This window comes from Fusarium venenatum (assembly GCF_020744135.1).
Source record: "Fusarium venenatum strain MPI-CAGE-CH-0201 chromosome Unknown EDB82scaffold_1, whole genome shotgun sequence".
NCBI classification, from domain to species: Eukaryota; Fungi; Ascomycota; class Sordariomycetes; order Hypocreales; family Nectriaceae; genus Fusarium; species Fusarium venenatum.
Window position 1 is genome coordinate 5,613,934 of NW_027072129.1, and position 17,220 is coordinate 5,631,153.

Sequence of the window (17,220 nt, forward strand, 5' to 3'; positions counted from 1 at the left end):
CACCATTGGTCTCTTGGTGGTGACGACACTGACCATCAGCTGCAATAACAATGCCAGGGACCGATAAATTTAGTGGCTCAAAGCTCACTGCGCTAATTCTATCTCCCAGTGTAGTGGGGTACTTTCAAGGTACTTGCGTAACGAAGTGGCTAGCGCGTGATGATATGTACTGTGTGACATATCCCAAGTCTCTTGTGCCAGGCCCAACGGGTTGCCTCGCTGACGGCACCACTGTAGTGTCAGGATTCGCTCTTTGCCTGCTTACGCTTACTTCCCCATCAATTTCAAACCTTTCGTAGTAGCTTACCTTCATCATCTATTTCCATCTGAGCCAGGCCCCATTCTGAACCATCTGTTTGCTATCATATTGACAAACGGTTCAAGCCTCTCTATCGGCCATAGCAAAATTTCTTTGTTCTTTTCTGTTGCGCAGCTTTTTTTCAACAAAGTTGCCAAGCATTAATTCTGCTGCACGCTCCCGTCCTTACCTCTGCTTAATACTGGGTTTGCTGCCTTGCGGCGCCTTTGCTTTTCCCTTTCCCCCTACGCCGACTTTTTTTTCTCCCTTCTTCAACATCGCCTTTCTCCCTCAACAACGCTGCAGCCTGCGATTGAACCATTCATCGCCAATCAACGCACACACCATTTTCGATTTGTTTGTCTCTTTTATATTTCACTAGACAAAACCATACGACATGGCTACCACTGCGATGGATTACGAGGCTGCCAATGGCGACCGGTACGAAGGTTCGTTACTCAGATCTTGGCGCGTACATTGACGCGCCTCCTCCTCAAACTTGCGTTCTGTCATCATTACACTTGCTTCCCCCCATAGCTTTCGATTTTTCACCTCTTTCATTGTCCCGGCCGAGTCTGCATCGACACAGCTTTGCATTTCGCTAACCTTGTTCTAGATGAGGCTCCTCGATACGAGCGCGACAACCGAAGCGCCTCGCCTCGACCTCGTGACGACAATGAAGGCGGCCGCCGTCGCTCCGCCTCGCCCGGTGGTCATGGCGACAGGTTCGTTTCCATGCCTATGCTTACGGCCGACAATGAATACTAACTTACGTTCATTACAGCAATATGAAGGACGTATCTGCTCCTCGTGATGACGACGACGGTGCTATTAACCCTGGCTCTAACCTTTTCGTTACCGGCATCCACCCCAAGCTATCCGAGGCTGAAGTCTCCAAGATGTTCGAGAAGTATGGCGACGTTGAAAAATGCCAGATTATGCGTGACCCCCACACAAAGGAGTCTCGTGGATTTGGCTTTGTCAAGATGGTCACATCTGATCAGGCCGAAGCCGCTAAGGAGGGCCTCCAGGGCGAGCAGATCGAGGGTCGTACCTTGAGCATCGAGAAGGCACGCAGAGCCCGTCCTCGTACCCCGACTCCCGGCAAGTACTTTGGACCGCCCAAGCGAGGTTAGTAATTCCAAATCGATCAGCTTCGTAATTTATTAATACGCAGACAGAGCCCCGCGCTGGAGGAGGACGTTACGAAGATCGCCGACGTGGCGGTTATGGCGGCGGCGGCGGCGGCGGCGGTGGCTACGGCCGTGATGACTCCTACCGCTACCGTGGCTACGAACGCAACTACGAGCGAAGATACGAAGAGCGTGGAGGCGGCTACGGCGGAAGCAGTGGCGGTGGTGGCGGCGGTGGTCGCGACTACGACCGCAGCTACCGTGACGAACGCCGCTACGATGACCGAGGTGGTGGTTATGGCGGTCGCGACTACGACCGAGGCTACGAACGCCGCGACCGTGAAGAGGGCTATGGCCGAGACCGCTACGCTGGAGGTGGCCGCGAGGACCGTGACCGCTACCCTCCCCGTGGAGGCCCCGGTGGCTCTGGCTACGAGCGTGGTGGTGATCGATACGAGCGTGGAGGTGACCGAGACGCTGCGAGAAGCCGTGACCCAGCTGCCGGTGCTGCAGGTGCTGGCTACAGCGAGTCTGCCTCTCGATCCGAGACGCGCGACGCCTATGGAGGTTCGGGCTACTACTGAGTGCTCCCTACTATGTACCCGCTAATCCTCCTAGGCGCCCCCGACCGAAGCATCCAGTAAATGCATCGACGACGTTTACCACGACCTGACTGATTTATCTGTCACCGCGGTCTTTTCTCCTTTCCTCTACTAACACACCTGCTTTACTTGCTCAACTTCCTCTGTTAATTGTTATTCCTTCGTTGATTTCTTTTATGTTCATGGACTACAGCAGACTGAAATCAGGCTCTGCTTACACAGGAGTTCAGTGTGATTTGCGACAGTAATGGGATTGGAATCAAAAATGGGTACTCGGCCTGCGTCACTTGAGTTTTCTTATTGCTGGTCGGTTTTGCGACAAGGTCACAGATGGACCAAATATGGCAGCTTCCGGATCTTTGCAAATCAAACACTTCATCAGTCATCCATCGCGTCTTCGACGACTTTATGATAGCTTTTGGCAGCACAACATCAACCAGATGTCGACTCCGGCCTAATCGGTGAATCCACATGGACTATTAAACTCAACCTCGAATGCGACCTCGCGACTCAACTGCCTGTGCTGTCCTCGTATCACATAATGCTATGGGGGTACACGATACGATGGTTTTAGGCCCTGCTTGATGCAAGCATCGGCTCTGGCTATTGCCTGACTGACATTACTTTTTGATCCAGAAACATGTGTAAATGTTTCCCTCTACGCCAACCACCCAACACAACTGTAAACAACTTGACGCCCACAACTGCAAATCAGATAAAATCACGGTCGTTGAGCTTGCAAATGGGGCTATGATAATACGCGCTTCCAATTGCAGAATTTGCAAAACACACAGCATTCAGATATGTCGCCAGAATCAACCTTGCCAAGCTGGGCCATGTCATCAAATAACATCGGTCTCGCCTATTGAACAAAAACTACTTCAGAGTTTTAAAACCTTGCTTTTTATAATGATAAGGGCTGTAAGTTGAGATCTTGCTGACTGACCTGCAGGGTGATTCCTTTGGCCCTCCCTGAACAACATGCACTTGGCACCCAGGAAAATGTCTGAGGTTATTAGCACTAACTGTTTCAGCGTGCTGGGAACTGAGGCTTGATCGAAAACCACACTCTTCGTATGCGATGGACGAAATGGAGTTGTACTGCTCCGGCCTCTAGCGTAATTGCTTATGGCCTTTGGGGTTGACTCATGAAGAACGTAGATAGATAGCATGAAGCATCAAGTGATGCCACCACCACTTGGTAGATCAGATGCCATGCATGCCGAACCAGGAGAGTGAGACATTGGCTGCGGCACATGCTACTCTTGGGGGAATTATTCGCACTGTCTTGTACACTTTCCGTAATATGTATTTAAATTAATGAATGATCTCATTACCTATGTCTAATTTTCTACATGTATTAATGTATCTGATCATGTCTTATCTCGGCGTTAGTTACGGGTTTATCAAGCATCTGGGAGTATTGTAATATAATGATAGCTTAAAACTAAGAACTCTCTACTTCTTCAGTTTATCAGCTGGGCATTATAGTTAGCCGCCAGGCGCATAAGAGACGAAATCAACGTGAGTTTATTCCATTTAGACTGTACTCCTTGTGCTGTTTATTTTTATACTCTAAAAGCGAGAGGCCAGCTTTCCTGTACCCATTAGCCGGGGCTACAGGTCATTAGCTGCCTGGGTACCTGCAGCCGGCTTGCCTCCTTGGCCATGGGTCTGCAGTTAGCTAATCGCCGGTTTAGGATTTTTCTAGTATGATTGACATGAGGCTCAGAATAGAGAGGGCGAGGGACTTTGGAAATCGTAAAAAACTACCAAAAAGTAGGGTGATAGATGACTCACCCACTTAACGGTACTATGCGCATTAGTATGTACTTAATCATAGAGTTTAATGGTTACTGTGTTGACAGCTAGGTGAGGCTTGTCGTCTTAGTATTTCTTAGGTTGTGCAGAAGGGAGAAGTGGGCTGCTGAGAAGTGCTTTTGTATTGTATGAGAAAAATGTTATTTCTCAAGCCTTGCTTTTGGTAACTTGAAGCTTCAGAAATCGTGTAGAACCAACAAGTAGTACAGCCATAGGCACCCCGCCTGCCTAGCTTGGTACCTAGTGTCTTGAGTTATAAAAAGTGGGACCCAAAGAGGCAAACTCACATAGTATTCCACTGCGAGAGAACTGCTTCTTCCTCCTTCAATTTAAAGCAAGTCAGTCAATCAATCAATCAACAATGGATCTTGCGATCACCCTGGTCAAGTCGGTCATGCGGGCCTTCTATCAAACCCGCGAAATACTCGTTATCGACGCGCTTATTCTCCATGAAGCTCTTCGAGACGATGATTTGGCATACCTGATGTCCATTAACACAAAGGATCTCCATAAGATTTGCGGTAAACTGCGCGAGGATAGATTCCTAGTTGTGCACACGCGATCCGAATTGCGAGAAGGCAACCCTAGACCGAGCAATCGAACTTGGTACTATATCGATTACCGCAGTACAATAGACGCAATCAAATGGCGTGTCTACAATATCGACAAAGAAGTGCAGGGAACCACACAAGTGGCGAGCGAGAAGAAAGAATACTTTTGTTCCCATTGCAAAGCAGAGTGGACGGCCATGGAGGTTTTGGACAACGCCGGCCCACAGGGCTTCTTATGCCACCGCTGTTCTCATGTTCTCACCTTCGAAGCCGATCGAACATCCACTGGCCATGAGCAGTCTACGCGACTCAACGACCAATTTAAATTCATAAGCGAACTTCTACCCAAAATCGATGCGGTACATATCAACGAGTGCGACTTCGATCGTGCGCTTGCCAAGGCTCGCCCGGTCAAGCGTGACGAGACACACCAACGAGCTCAAACAATTGCAGCAGACGTCGGCGCGAACCGACCAATGGCAGTCAAGGGCCTGACGAACACAGGGCCGCAATCTATTGCAGTCAACATCTCAACATCCGATGGCCTCACAGAAGCCGAGAAAGCAGCAGAGCAGGCGCGAAAAGAACAAATCGCGAAACAAAATGCGCTGCCATCTTGGATGTCCAATAGCACAGTTACTGGCGAATCTTTCTCAGCAAGCGCTGCTCCTGGTACCACCCCAGCTACTATTAAGAAAGAGGCCGGTAAAGATTCAGCATCAGCTGCACCGGCTGCGGCCAACGCCCAAATAGACGACATATTTGAAATGATCAAAGCGGAACAAGCGGCCAAACAAGCCAGGGAAGAGTCAGAGGAAGACGAAGATGATGAAGACGAAGATGAGTTCGAGGACGTCCCTGCCACGGGAAATGCGCCGAGCCAAGGCGCACCGGCGATCAAACGGGAATCGCCTGCAAGCACAGAAGATCGACAGGCCAAGCGAGTGAAGATCGAGCCCGAAGTGAAGAAGGAAGAAGACGATGAAGAGGACAGCGAGGAAGAAATCGAGTTTGAAGACGTTTAGGATTGAGAGGCGAAGTTTGAAGACCTCCGTAACTACAGCGATACCCCAAAATAGACCGAATATAATATTTAATAAAGGAAATGCGACTAGACCATTGTCTTTAAATGTTTGTTACAATGGATGGGGCTGTTACAAACATTGGGAGTGGCTTGCACTGCCCATAACAAACATATTCCAGGTCGGCCAGGAAGTACTCTACACTACCTACACACACGGCATAATTCGTCCATCTATACGTCATTCGCTGCTTTCAACACTTCTTTTACTACCTACTGACTGTAAGGAGTCCTAGTAAAACGACTACTCGACCTATTATTTCGATAAACAGGTACTCCGGCACACTTCATTTGTTGCATTATTCAGCGGCTCATGTAATTATGCTACACACGTCAACTGCTACAGTTCCTTGTTGCTGCGAATAGTCGGAAGAACCCCAGCTACACCGTGTATCACTCACTGACTTCTGAGCTGATGTGATGAATCTCACCGACCTACCGCGAATCTTCCTGCTGTCCACCAAACTAGATCCTGAAGAACTTCACCAACTCGAAGAACGAATTCCGACATTGACATATGACATCAACGAGGCCGAGATCGTGATTGGGAAGATTTCGCAGCCAAGTCGCGCCGAGTTTGAACTGAGAAGAGCAAAACTCAACTTCGTATCTTTAGGACAAGCGCATATTAGCAGAGATGAGCCTTCAATTACGGATGTGACGAAAGGTTCTGATGGTGGCCCTGATCCTAAGCGGAGAAGAGTGACAGGGAATGCTGCGGGCAGACATGACATAGTCAAGGTTGCCAAGTTGGCATGGCTCCTGGACTCGTGGGAAAGGAAAAAACTACTGCCTATAGACCAATACTTGGTTTGCCAGGTCAGTAGGGCATCAGCGCGCGAGGCAACACCTGAATCCGTCCCTGTACTCGGATCTGAATCTGAACACACATTGCCAGCTGGTTCTACTTCTCCAGCAACCAGTATTTTAGAACGTGCTCTTGCTGAACAGAAAGCTCAACCTACAAATACTTCACCAAAAAACCGTAATAAACGGCGCCACGATGCCTCGACAACGTTGTCGCAAAACACGCCGAGCTTGCTTCACCAAACAACATCGGAACACGATATCGTCTTACCTATGATGCCGGATTTCTTGAGAACGATATATTCCTGCGAGCGGCCTACATACAAGGTTCCACCAAATGAAACCTTTGTCAAGCTTCTGACAGAAATAAGAACGATTCGCCAACTTCGAGAGGATGATGTTGGCGTGAGGGCTTACTCTACATCGATTGCTTCAGTAGCATCCTACCCATACCCGCTAAAGAACCCCCAAGGTAAAGGCGTCCATCATTGTTCAAATTATGAAGCTGAGCATTTCTTGTAGAAGTCGCGCGGCTGCCAGGATGCGGCAATAGGATTGCGGAACTCTGGCATCACTGGAAGGAGACAGGAGAGTCGGCAGAAGTACGCGAAGCCAACGCAGACCCCAAGATCTCTGTTCTCAAGGTCTTCTACGACATATGGGGAGTGGGAGCGGCCACTGCTCGCGAGTTCTACCAAAAAGGTGAGGCTCCAAATATGTTCACAAATTTTTATGTATACTGACGAGTTGCAGGATGGCGAGATCTGGATGATCTGGTCGAATTTGGATGGAACACCCTGAGTCGCTCACAGCAGATTGGTGTAAAATATTACAATGAATTCCTGCTGGGTATTCCTCAAGACGAGGTTGTCTCTATCGGCGCTACCATTCTGAAGAATGCGCGCATGATTGACCCAGGATTCGAGATGGTTATTGTTGGAGGTCACAGACGAGGGAAGCAGCAATCGGGCGATGTTGACGTTGTCTTGAGCCACCGAGACGAGAGCAAGACACTCGGCGTAATATCGAAGATTGTCGTGATCCTTGAACAGGCCCATCTGGTCACGCATACACTTGTACTGTCAACCCACAACAGTGAGCGAGGACAGCGCCCTGTATCGTGGAAGGGACAGACCTCGAGCAGCTCGGGTTTCGACACACTCGATAAGGCACTGGTGGTTTGGAAAGACCCAAATCAAGAAGATGCACCGCATCGGCGAGTGGACATCATCATCAGTCCGTGGAAAACAGTTGGTTGCGCAGTGCTGGGCTGGAGCGGCGGAACGACATTCCAGAGGGATCTTCGACAATACTGCAAGTATGTCAAGGGATACAAATTCGACAGTAGTGGAATCCGACGTAGGGCTGACGGCAGATGGGTGGACCTTGAGGGCACCTCAGCCGACAATCCGGCCCCCGATATGGAGACAGCAGAACGGAGGGTTTTTGGAGGACTTGGTCTGCCGTGGCGGCCACCAGAAGCAAGATGTACTGGTTGAGTTTAGACAAGCACAGCACAGTTGGATGGAACAGCTAGCATGATCTGATTCATGCGTAATGGTACATTCCATGAGGTTCAATTGTGGATACAAGCATATGATTAGCTTGCGGAGTTGTGTTGTACCTGCATTGGACTGCGGAGTTTTGACTACTGTGCAACGACCGACTTACTTAGCACGCAAAAAGGATACAAAACATTTGCGGATTTTGCTGTGATTCGGAGACTAGTTGGATTCTATCTCCCCGACGGGACTAGGTTGTCGCTCCTGATCTTCAATCTATCCGTGGTCCGAAAACTCGCTCTCGGAAAGATCATGACAACCGTCGGCTCGTCGGGCGAAGAGATCAGGTTTGAATAATACAACTATTACCTGGTCAGATATCACCAGGCAAGAACACTGATGAGTACCTAAAAAATAGAGTAGCCTACAATACTATTATTGATTACCAATTAAACCCTCCGCCTATGCTTGGGCCACGCAAGAGTAATAGTCGGACTGTCGGTGGATCGTTGGTCCATTGTGGAGTTAGCTCTTCGGGAATCCTTGGGCCCGCTCCGTCGTTTCAGTGCCATACGTAGATATGTAGTAGACTGTTCATTATTTAAGAGCCAACTGGAGCCAACGATACATTGACACTATCACTATATCAATTGACCTCGCCTCATCTCTCCCAACCCAACTCACCGCCACCATGTCTCTCGTCCTTGAGCTCCCCGCTGAATACGGGTAAGGAATAAAGACTCATCAACGTCACTGATAAACTAACTCAACTGCCCGCCCAGCTACGTTCTTGTTGCCGCTACATCCACCTTCTTCATCAACACCCTCCACGTTGTCCTCACCAGCAAGGCCCGCAAGCGAAGTGGTCTCAAGTACCCTATCCCCTACGCTTCCAACGACCTCGCTGAGAAGGACGCCGAGGCCTACAAGTTCAACTGCGGTATGCCTATTTGTAGACTCTGCCATAACAGTTCCTTTAACTAACTTCCTGAGCAGCCCAGCGTTCGCACGCCAACTTCACAGAGAACCAGATCTCCTTCTTGGGTGCTCTCCTGATCTCTGGTCTGCGCTACCCCGTTGCCTCTGCTGTCCTCGGTGCTGGCTGGGCCGCTTCTCGTGTCTTCTACGCCATTGGTTATTCTGCTGGCGGTCCCCAGGGACGCATGGGGTAAGTGAAGACCCTCTCGACTAAATCAACATTTGTACTGACTTGATTGTAGTGGTTCTATTGGCTCTACCCTTTGCGATGTGTCGCTGAAGTTCATGGCCGCCTACACCTCTATCATGTATGCTATGGGTAACTGAGTTGACGTACCACAATTGAATATAATATTGGTTCCCACTTGTTTACAGTTAAACCGTTCATGATTACTCCGTTGTGTCCATAACATGCTTTTGACCATGACCATAACCTTCATAATACGCCCGCATTCCAATCCTTCGCCAAGTCATTCTGACCAACCTGTTCAAAGTTCATAATTCCAATCGTTATTATCATGTACTGGTTGACTATCCAATGTACTTTGTACATGTTCCCCTTCCCTTCATTTTCTCATTCTCCTCCTTCTGAGTTCTTGGTTCATTGCCGTGTCATCCTCAGCGGCTTGAACAGGTTGTTGTTGATTTATCTTGAAATCGTCGTCCTTTCTAGCCTCGGGGAACCATTCAATACCATTGTTACCCAAGAGGTAGTCACCGTAATACTTCATCGCGTTGAAGATTTCTTCACCAGTTGGGACAATGTGCTCTTTGGGGAGCAAAAATCCGTAGCTGCCAGTATCTCGAAGCTTGATTTGGTAGCTGTAGTGAGCTCGCATCTCATGATAGAACCAGTCAACTGCCGATCCACCACCAGATTCGATTCGAGACCAATATCGACCACCACTGAATTCGCGTGCGGATACGGCACCCTCACAAGCTGATGATACCGTATAACTTTCTCCGTTCGATAGCCGTATCGATTTCGCAATACCTGCAGCGAGCTCTTCCAAGTTCTCCAAGTTGGGCGGATCCAAGGAGCAGGTGAAGGAATAAGGGTAGAGAATTTGCTGGGAATATGAATGAAGATCAACCAAACCAACAAATCGAACATTGTTGTTCCAGGTCTGATTACGTGCCCAGTCGGCTATCTGAACCGCCTCGACGGCCTGGAATGGCTTCTCTCCTCCATAACTCTCAGAGCACGGATCTCGCTGAACCCGGGAGCCGTCCCATTCGTACCCGTAAGCACGGTCAAGATCTAGCCCGCGGCAGAATTGGAGGTTGGTTTGTTGCCGAGTCTTGCGCCATAGTCGATCAACATGCCAAGTGTACTCGAAACCATCAGGGTTGGCAACTGGGAGGAAGATCAGGTCGAAATCGTCTAGCAACTTTGTAATCATCCGTTCCTTGCCGTAGCTGGTGATAAAAGACCATGCCAGATAGTTGACGGTGCTAGTAGATATCCACTCTCGGGCGTGGGAGCCGCCCATGATCATAATAGTTTTTCGTCGAGGCGCATCCGGGACGGTATGAGAAATCCCCACACGCAAAGCAGGAATATCGCGGCCTTCGTATGACTTTCCGACGTTGATATATTTGACATAGGAAGGAAACATGGCTTCGAGCAGTCGCATCCAGCGCATGATTACTGGTAGGGATTGGTAGTCTTGGAAAAAGAGGTTGTCTCCAGGCGAAGAAGCGATTTTGACCACTGGAGCAAACGTTTTCGGATCTGTATACGCGGGATTTCCTCCGGTCGGTAGTGAGTTATAGACAGCCGTAGCCAAGTCCGGGATTAAAATCGAGTGCGATGTATGCAGCGTCTTGGGTAGCAGACTGAGCAGAGGCCGAACCTCGTCAGCATGCAGTCGGATGTCTACATAGTCATCGGTGAAAGCCCAAACATCGAGGAACAGACGTGCGGCGGCATCGGCGAGGGCGCCTTCCTCGTGGGAATGTGTGACATTGAAACGAAGGACGAGTTGTTTGATGTATTGCGCGCGTAACTGATTGGGAACGGGTGGCGGGGTTGCGTCTTGGTTTGGCTTGCGTCCAAATATGGACTCGATAGCTTTGTCGCGGAGTTTAGTGAGATAGGGGAAGAGTCTTGTGTTGGTATTGGGTGATTCTTGGATGTCGCGCTGTGGATTGATACCAACAGCGTTGGCGTTGACGTTGATATTAGAGTTGGAGGCCTGCAACAGCAGCAGACTCGCTGTCAGCAATTGCAGCTTCATCGTGGAAACCTGCAACGAATACGAAGTTGAGGTGACCGATAAAAGCTGATTGACTGCAGCATGCGATGCAAAGTCTCGCTTTAATGATGCGGTTTGCAGGCAGGTCGTTTGCAAGATAGTATGATGTAGTGTGAATATTAGAGATAAAGAAAGTGACAAATGAGGGATGGCAAGTCAATAAACTGGGGACCACCAGTTGGGCTGATGTGGGTCATGGTTCCTTTTACGGACGGCATGGATGTAGAGCTGTATTGCATTTGGGTTAGTCGTTTTGACTGTTATCCAATCTAACATATGCAAAGGAATAGGTTCTGAGTTGAAAAAGTTACAGAGTATATATGAGCTGGAGTTTTCCAGATTCAAGACACAAGCGGGTGCAACACACTACAGCATTCTACTCGGGCTTACATAAACAGTGAAGCATAACTAGGTAGGTCAGATCACTGGATATGAGCTGTTCACCATTAGAGCTTTGATATCCACGAGGCTAATCGATACATATACTCGAGGGATGCGTATTCTAGTATTGTACTTTAAAGTAATATCGAACAAGGCGGACAATTCAGCATATTGACACAACCCCCCTTTTTCGCTAATATTGAAACGAAACGAAGATCCTAGTACATAATTAGACAGAGCTCATGATGACAGGAAGCTTAGCCATCACCCATGAGGCGGATACTCAGTTACTTCTACGAGGTACTTATTGGGCACCGTAATAGTACTAAGGCAATTTACCTATGAATGCGAGGCGTGAGATTTGGACTGCCTGCCTGTGCTTTTCCTCCAATAGACCTCCACCGTAAAGCGACGAAAGGCATTTCTTTTTATCACTGTTCTTTTTCTGTCGCAACATCCACCACACGAGAGCCCAATTTGCTACGGATACGTATGTCTCGTACTTTTGCATCGTATCCTTGATGCCTAACCTGTAATTTCGGTTCTGTTGCAGTCAATAACCTCGAGCAACTCGACCCTTTCCGCCTCTTGCACCAGCCACATACATTGACACCCTCATAGGTAGAGGTAATTAGTAGTTAGTGCATGAAAGCTCTCCCCTTCCAGCAGCCCGCAGAGCTTCTAGGTCGCCCGCCCCTGATCCTAGCCACGCGCCTAGGTACCTCAGTAGTGGGCCCCCCCCCCTACACTGTCGGGTCAACTGTGCATTCGTAGTCTGACGGCCCTGGTCCAGTCCAGAGCCTAGACGCTGCGCTGCGCTCTGCTCTGCTGTGCTGGACCAATTGAGGCTGCAACGCCAGCCCCTGGCCCTGTGGAAGCTCGGAAAGTGACTACTCCATCAGCACCAAACTTGACAAAAACGTATATCGACCATCACTCAAGCCTTGCGATCCAGTTTTCACGCGACCTTCGTCCTCGTCTTACTCTCATTATCGAAATCGACGCCTGCAGTTGTATCAATGAACATCACAGCAGCTGTGTACCAGTCTTCTGCTTGGTAGGCCATTAGATGCCTGCCGCCTTCTGCTTCTACACCTTCTCATCGACATCCCCTGGCCTCCTCAACAACGCCTAGGCTGGCCGCGTATCATGATCAGTCGCTGCCATGGCTTTCCTTCGCCGCCGAGGCAACAACAATATGTCTAGTGAGACTGATGTGCGCCGACACACATTCTTTGAATCCAGCGCATCCGGCGACATTGCTCCTGCGCTTTCCTCTCAGCCCTTTCAGAACAACCACGAAGACGCTGGCGAGTTTTCCCACTCCCCGTCATGCCACGATCTACCTCGCGACCCTACCGCTAGCCGTACTGAAGACCCTCGCGAGAGTCATACTGAAAGTCGCCCTGATATTGAAGGACAAGGAGAGAACCGTCCGGATACCCCTCCCATACAAGATGAAAACAGCAAGCATCATCGCTTTTCCGTCTTACGCTTTCGAAACGCGAGTGATTCCCAACTATCCCTCCGAGTCAAACAGCAGTCTGAACAAACACCTCCCGTGCCCCGACGTAAATCATCCTACATGCTCTTCGTAGCAAGAATATAGCCCGCTAACCAGTACCAATTCAGCTCCCGAAATTATCACCACCGCCCCTACGAATGAATTCACCGGTCCAAAGAAAAAGTCATCTAGGATAAGCTTGGCTGCCAGGTTTCGCCGCTCAACAGATATACCTCGTGAGGACAATCATTCCAATAATAACTTCGAGCGTCAAAAAACACTTCGGAAATCCTTTACTGACGACAGGCGACGGCCTGCGCTTGAGACTTTGGACGAGCCAGAGTCTCCACGACCATCTACAACGGCCACAACAAGTAGTCCTAATGGAACTATTTTGACACCCCCAAATCGACCGTCCGAGTCATCAAGATCCGATGCCAGCTCCAACGATCGCATATCTCACCAGAGTTCGTCTTTCCAAAGCCCGGAAACAACACCCAAGAAATCTGGACCATTTTTTAGATTACGGAGACATAAGAAAGCCCCGGAACCCTTGTTCCCGTTTGCGCATCTTCAACAGCAAGGAAAGACACAGCCTGGTATATCGTCTACTTCGTCTCTTGGTATCTCGACAACTCCACGTCCAGCATCAGCCCAAAGTAGTAGAACAGCTAGTGGGAAGACTGCAAAAGGCACACCGGACTTACAAACAGCTCAATCGCCTGCCACAGCGTTGATCGCACCTGGCAGTACCCAATCGGGCCATTCCTCACCAACAAGGGGTAACTTATTGCGAGGGAGGTCCTCTACTATGAGTTCGATAGGCCGAGACTCCAACGATGATCACCTCTTACCACCAACGACTCGTACGTCGTCTTCGACTGGCCGTAAAAGTTTTGGTGATTTGTTCGGACTGAGTCGTCTACGGCAGAATTCCGAGCTTAGCCGCCAGGGCACGTTGACTCCTACCACGCCTGCCTCTATTGGGTCCAAAAACAACTCGCTTCAGCTTGCTAGGGATTCGTTTGTTCTCCCAGAACGCTATGAAGACGAGTCACCCAACAAGTACCTTGGCCGCGTCGAAGAAGTTGCAAGCCGGGGTATCATTGCTGCTACTCTATCGAAGAGTGCTGATCCGTTCATGATATCTGTCCTTCGGAGCTACATGCGTACCTTTGGCTTCTTTGGTGACCCCATGGATATGGCGATCCGCAAACTTCTTATGGAAGCTGAGCTACCCAAGGAAACTCAGCAGATCGACCGCTGTCTACAGGCTTTTGCAAACCGCTACCACGAGTGCAATCCGGGCATTTATTCGTCACCTGATCAAGCATATTTTATCGCATTTTCCTTACTCATTCTACACACTGATGTCTTCAACAAGAACAACAAGCACAAGATGCAAAAATCTGATTACTTGAAAAACACGAACGGAGAGGGCATTTTTGACGACATTCTGGAATGTTTTTATGACAACATTACTTATACCCCTTTTATTCACGTTGAGGATGATTTAGACCCGACCAGTGATCGCTTTGCTTCACACAAGTCACGACGAAAACCTTTACTCCCCTCCACAGTTAATGACCCTGCAAAACGGGCTATTAAGGAGCCCATTGATCCATATACCTTGATCCTCGATGGAATGTTGGATGCCCTGCGGCCTAATCTGAAAGAAGCAATGGAGTTAGATGACCACTACAACTACTTAGGCTCTGCGCCCAGCCTGAACTTGAAGGATTTGCAAAAGACATTTTTCAAGACGGGTGTTTTACAGATCGTGTCAGCTCGATCTCGGCCAGATGCTTTCATGACAGAACAAACAGCAAGCAATCCTGCTGAAGCACACCCCGGAATTGTCGACATAAAGGTCACAAAGGTGGGCTTGCTTTGGCGGAAGGATGCAAAGAAACGCAAGGCACGGTCTCCTTGGCAGGAATGGGGAGCAATTCTCACCGGGGCACAACTCTATTTCTTCCGAAACACAGGCTGGGTTAAGTCACTTATGCACCAGTACGATAACCATATCAAAGCAGGGCATGATGGCATACCGTTGATCTTCAACCCACCACTTCAAGAGTTCAAACCAGATGGCCTTATGTCTACTTATGCCGCAGTTGCTCTTCATGATGCGGCTTATAAGAAGCATAAGAATGCTTTTGTATACGTACGACAGGGTGGCCTGGAAGAAGTGCTCTTGGCAGACAATGAGGAGGAGATGAATGACTGGCTCGCCAAGCTTAATTATGCAGCCGCCTTCCGGACCACAGGGGTTAAGATGCGCGGTGTCGTGGGCGGCAATTACGATGGCCAAAGTCGTCGTGGCATGCGAAGGCTTGACAGTGCCGATGCCGCCACGCTTATTCAAACACCAACAGGTCCTGTATCGATCGCGCGAAGTCTCATAGACCACAAGATGGCCGAAGACATCTCGGCTGCTCGGCGAGATGTTATGAAGCAGAAAATTGCAGAGGCCGAAGAGAACGTCCAGGAGATCCAGCAGCAGCTCGAGGACCAGCTCAGAAACGCGCGCCATCTCCAAATCCTTGCACCGATTCAGCCTAGAACAAGAGAACAGCTCTTGTCTGCCGCTGCACGGATATCAGCTCAGCTCAAGTGGAGCCGTCAAGAGATGTGGAAATCAAAGTGCCATCGCGATATATTGATACTTGACCTTGAGGAAGAATATCCATCTACGAGTCTCACTCCCACGAAGCAGCAGTCGAATCGACTTTCGCAGAGGACCGGGTCACCAACTCCACGAGCCAACATAGGACGCCGAGGGTCAAGGTCGACTCATCACTCTGGAACCGAAGGCGATCCCAGAACACCCACGGAGCCTCAAGTCGTCCACCTACCAAACTCTGAAACTACCGAGGATGTAGATTCGCCCTTGGACCAAGTTTTCACCACACCTCCCCAAAGCGCAACAAAACGCCGACACAGCTCACGCGACCTTTCTTTCGCCAGACCGGATGCTGCTAGTACAAGACATGGTTCCATATCAAGCATAGCCCAGTCTCCTATCGCATCACTGCCTCCGACCCCGTTGACCAAGCCTCTTTCACAAGACGAAACCCCCAAGTCGCCGCAACGCCCCGAGGATGACAAACGTCAAGACCCTGATGCTGATGAGCAGGATTTCCTGGAGCAAGCAGGTCTGCTCGAACAACGACCCAGCCGTGATCCCACAGATAAAGCAACTGTCTCGACTGGTGCCGATGTTACTTCTGAGTCGGGCACATCCACGGACAAGCTCGATAGAAGTAAGATCCGTCGTAGTCTCCAGCGAACTTTCAGAGAGGGCGCCGGACACCTGTCACATCACCGTGGTAGCCGCAAAGGCAAGGAAGTAGCCGGATCAGGAGAGGAATCGGGGCAGGATCACCAGCTCGCTAGAGGCACAGGAAGTTTTGTTGTTCATGGAAAGAAGGCATCGGTCATCAACTTTGGTGATGGCTTGCAGAACATGAGCCATGACGAAAAGATCCGTGCCCGAAAGTCGTCACAGCAACACGATTTCCCGCTATCTCCTATGCCAAGCGGTCCCGAGGATGATGATTTCCATTCTGCTGTTGGTGTCCCCGTTGAAACGACTGAGCGCAGAGAGTCTATTGCGAGCGCAAGCACTGCAACCGCCCGAAGCTTTCGTGAGCTACATAGAAAATACTCGACTGCGCAGGCGACTAGAAGCACGTCCGCTGGTGGCAGGTTAGCGATACCTTCGGACACGGAGAGTGAGGTTGCAGTTAGTTTCTCAGATGGTCGCCGAAGCCCTTTGCCTCCTATGGAAACAGAGACGGATGAGGAAGTTGACGATGCCGGTGTTAAGAGAGGTCGAAGTGTCAAGAAAGAAGAGTTTGAGAGTCGAGACTCGGATGCGGAGTCGCTCCAGGATGTTGAGCAGCTTCCGAGTCGCACTATGCAGCCTGTTAACGCCTGATCCTAAGAAGAGATGGAAGGCTGCTAAGTAGCGTGTTCTCTGTATATAGGGATTTTTTTTTTCACGTGGTGAATGAGCTTTGTTGGAATGGGCATACCCCATATATTCGTTTGAGCAACGAGCTACTGCAGGAATGGGAGATTGGTGTTGATGGCTCATATGATGTGCTGACCACAAGGGCATATGTATTTAGATATCCTCATATTGGCCCTGAGCTTTTGTTCATTTGTGTTTTTTTCTGTTTCGAGCTTGGCAGGGCACCAAAAAGTAAGCGTTAGAATTCTATATTAGTGGTATACGGTATCTGTCACATGCAACTATCTGCAACTTAAAGATCCATCGTGAAGAAATATGAAAGGTT

The 17,220-nt window shown here is 49.5% G+C and overlaps 6 protein-coding genes across 6 annotated transcripts; 5 read left to right on the forward strand and 1 right to left on the reverse strand.

Moving 5' to 3' along the window:
• Positions 1–695: 695 nt before the first annotated feature.
• Positions 696–2,015, forward strand: EDB82DRAFT_471375 (uncharacterized protein; the record flags this gene model as incomplete). The annotated part of the gene is made up of 4 exons (XM_025730325.2): positions 696–747; positions 915–1,023; positions 1,083–1,429; positions 1,480–2,015. 4 exons carry the CDS (start codon positions 696–698, stop codon positions 2,013–2,015), a joined length of 1,044 nt encoding a protein of 347 aa, XP_025589461.2.
• A 2,084-nt stretch (positions 2,016–4,099) lies between these two features.
• On the forward strand, positions 4,100–5,661 carry EDB82DRAFT_487384 (uncharacterized protein). Its single transcript, XM_025730324.2, has one exon. It carries the CDS (start codon positions 4,216–4,218, stop codon positions 5,428–5,430), a length of 1,215 nt encoding a protein of 404 aa, XP_025589460.1. The 5' UTR covers positions 4,100–4,215; the 3' UTR covers positions 5,431–5,661.
• Positions 5,651–8,242, forward strand: EDB82DRAFT_487387 (uncharacterized protein). Its single transcript, XM_025730323.2, has 3 exons — positions 5,651–6,765; positions 6,816–6,995; positions 7,047–8,242. Exons 1-3 carry the CDS (start codon positions 5,907–5,909, stop codon positions 7,790–7,792), a joined length of 1,785 nt encoding a protein of 594 aa, XP_025589459.1. The 5' UTR covers positions 5,651–5,906; the 3' UTR covers positions 7,793–8,242.
• On the forward strand, positions 8,243–9,149 carry EDB82DRAFT_487388 (uncharacterized protein). Its single transcript, XM_025730322.2, has 4 exons — positions 8,243–8,521; positions 8,578–8,735; positions 8,792–8,963; positions 9,016–9,149. Exons 1-4 carry the CDS (start codon positions 8,487–8,489, stop codon positions 9,098–9,100), a joined length of 450 nt encoding a protein of 149 aa, XP_025589458.1. The 5' UTR covers positions 8,243–8,486; the 3' UTR covers positions 9,101–9,149.
• On the reverse strand, positions 9,150–11,289 carry EDB82DRAFT_487389 (uncharacterized protein). Its single transcript, XM_025730320.2, has one exon. The coding sequence runs from the start codon at positions 11,011–11,013 to the stop codon at positions 9,340–9,342; it is 1,674 nt and encodes a 557-aa protein (XP_025589457.1). The 5' UTR covers positions 11,014–11,289; the 3' UTR covers positions 9,150–9,339.
• Positions 11,290–12,314: 1,025 nt separating this feature from the next.
• EDB82DRAFT_441123 (uncharacterized protein) lies at positions 12,315–17,176 on the forward strand. Its single transcript, XM_025730319.2, has 2 exons — positions 12,315–12,983; positions 13,045–17,176. The coding sequence occupies exons 1-2, from the start codon at positions 12,578–12,580 to the stop codon at positions 16,857–16,859; spliced, it is 4,221 nt and encodes a 1,406-aa protein (XP_025589456.1). The 5' UTR covers positions 12,315–12,577; the 3' UTR covers positions 16,860–17,176.
• The last annotated feature ends 44 nt before the right edge of the window (positions 17,177–17,220 follow it).

Coding starts and splice junctions, on each gene's coding strand:
- EDB82DRAFT_487384 (XM_025730324.2), top strand. CDS start 4,216: ATGGATCTTGCGATCACCCTGGTCAAGTCGGTCATGCGGGCCTTCTAT.
- EDB82DRAFT_487387 (XM_025730323.2), top strand. CDS start 5,907: ATGAATCTCACCGACCTACCGCGAATCTTCCTGCTGTCCACCAAACTA. Junction 6,766..6,815: donor CCCGCTAAAGAACCCCCAAG/GTAAAGGCGTCC, acceptor CATTTCTTGTAG/AAGTCGCGCGGCTGCCAGGA. Junction 6,996..7,046: donor TCGCGAGTTCTACCAAAAAG/GTGAGGCTCCAA, acceptor GACGAGTTGCAG/GATGGCGAGATCTGGATGAT.
- EDB82DRAFT_487388 (XM_025730322.2), top strand. CDS start 8,487: ATGTCTCTCGTCCTTGAGCTCCCCGCTGAATACGG. Junction 8,736..8,791: donor GGCCTACAAGTTCAACTGCG/GTATGCCTATTT, acceptor CTTCCTGAGCAG/CCCAGCGTTCGCACGCCAAC. Junction 8,964..9,015: donor GGTCCCCAGGGACGCATGGG/GTAAGTGAAGAC, acceptor ACTTGATTGTAG/TGGTTCTATTGGCTCTACCC.
- EDB82DRAFT_487389 (XM_025730320.2), bottom strand. CDS start 11,013: ATGAAGCTGCAATTGCTGACAGCGAGTCTGCTGCTGTTGCAGGCCTCC.
- EDB82DRAFT_441123 (XM_025730319.2), top strand. CDS start 12,578: ATGGCTTTCCTTCGCCGCCGAGGCAACAACAATATGTCTAGTGAGACT. Junction 12,984..13,044: donor AACACCTCCCGTGCCCCGAC/GTAAATCATCCT, acceptor GTACCAATTCAG/CTCCCGAAATTATCACCACC.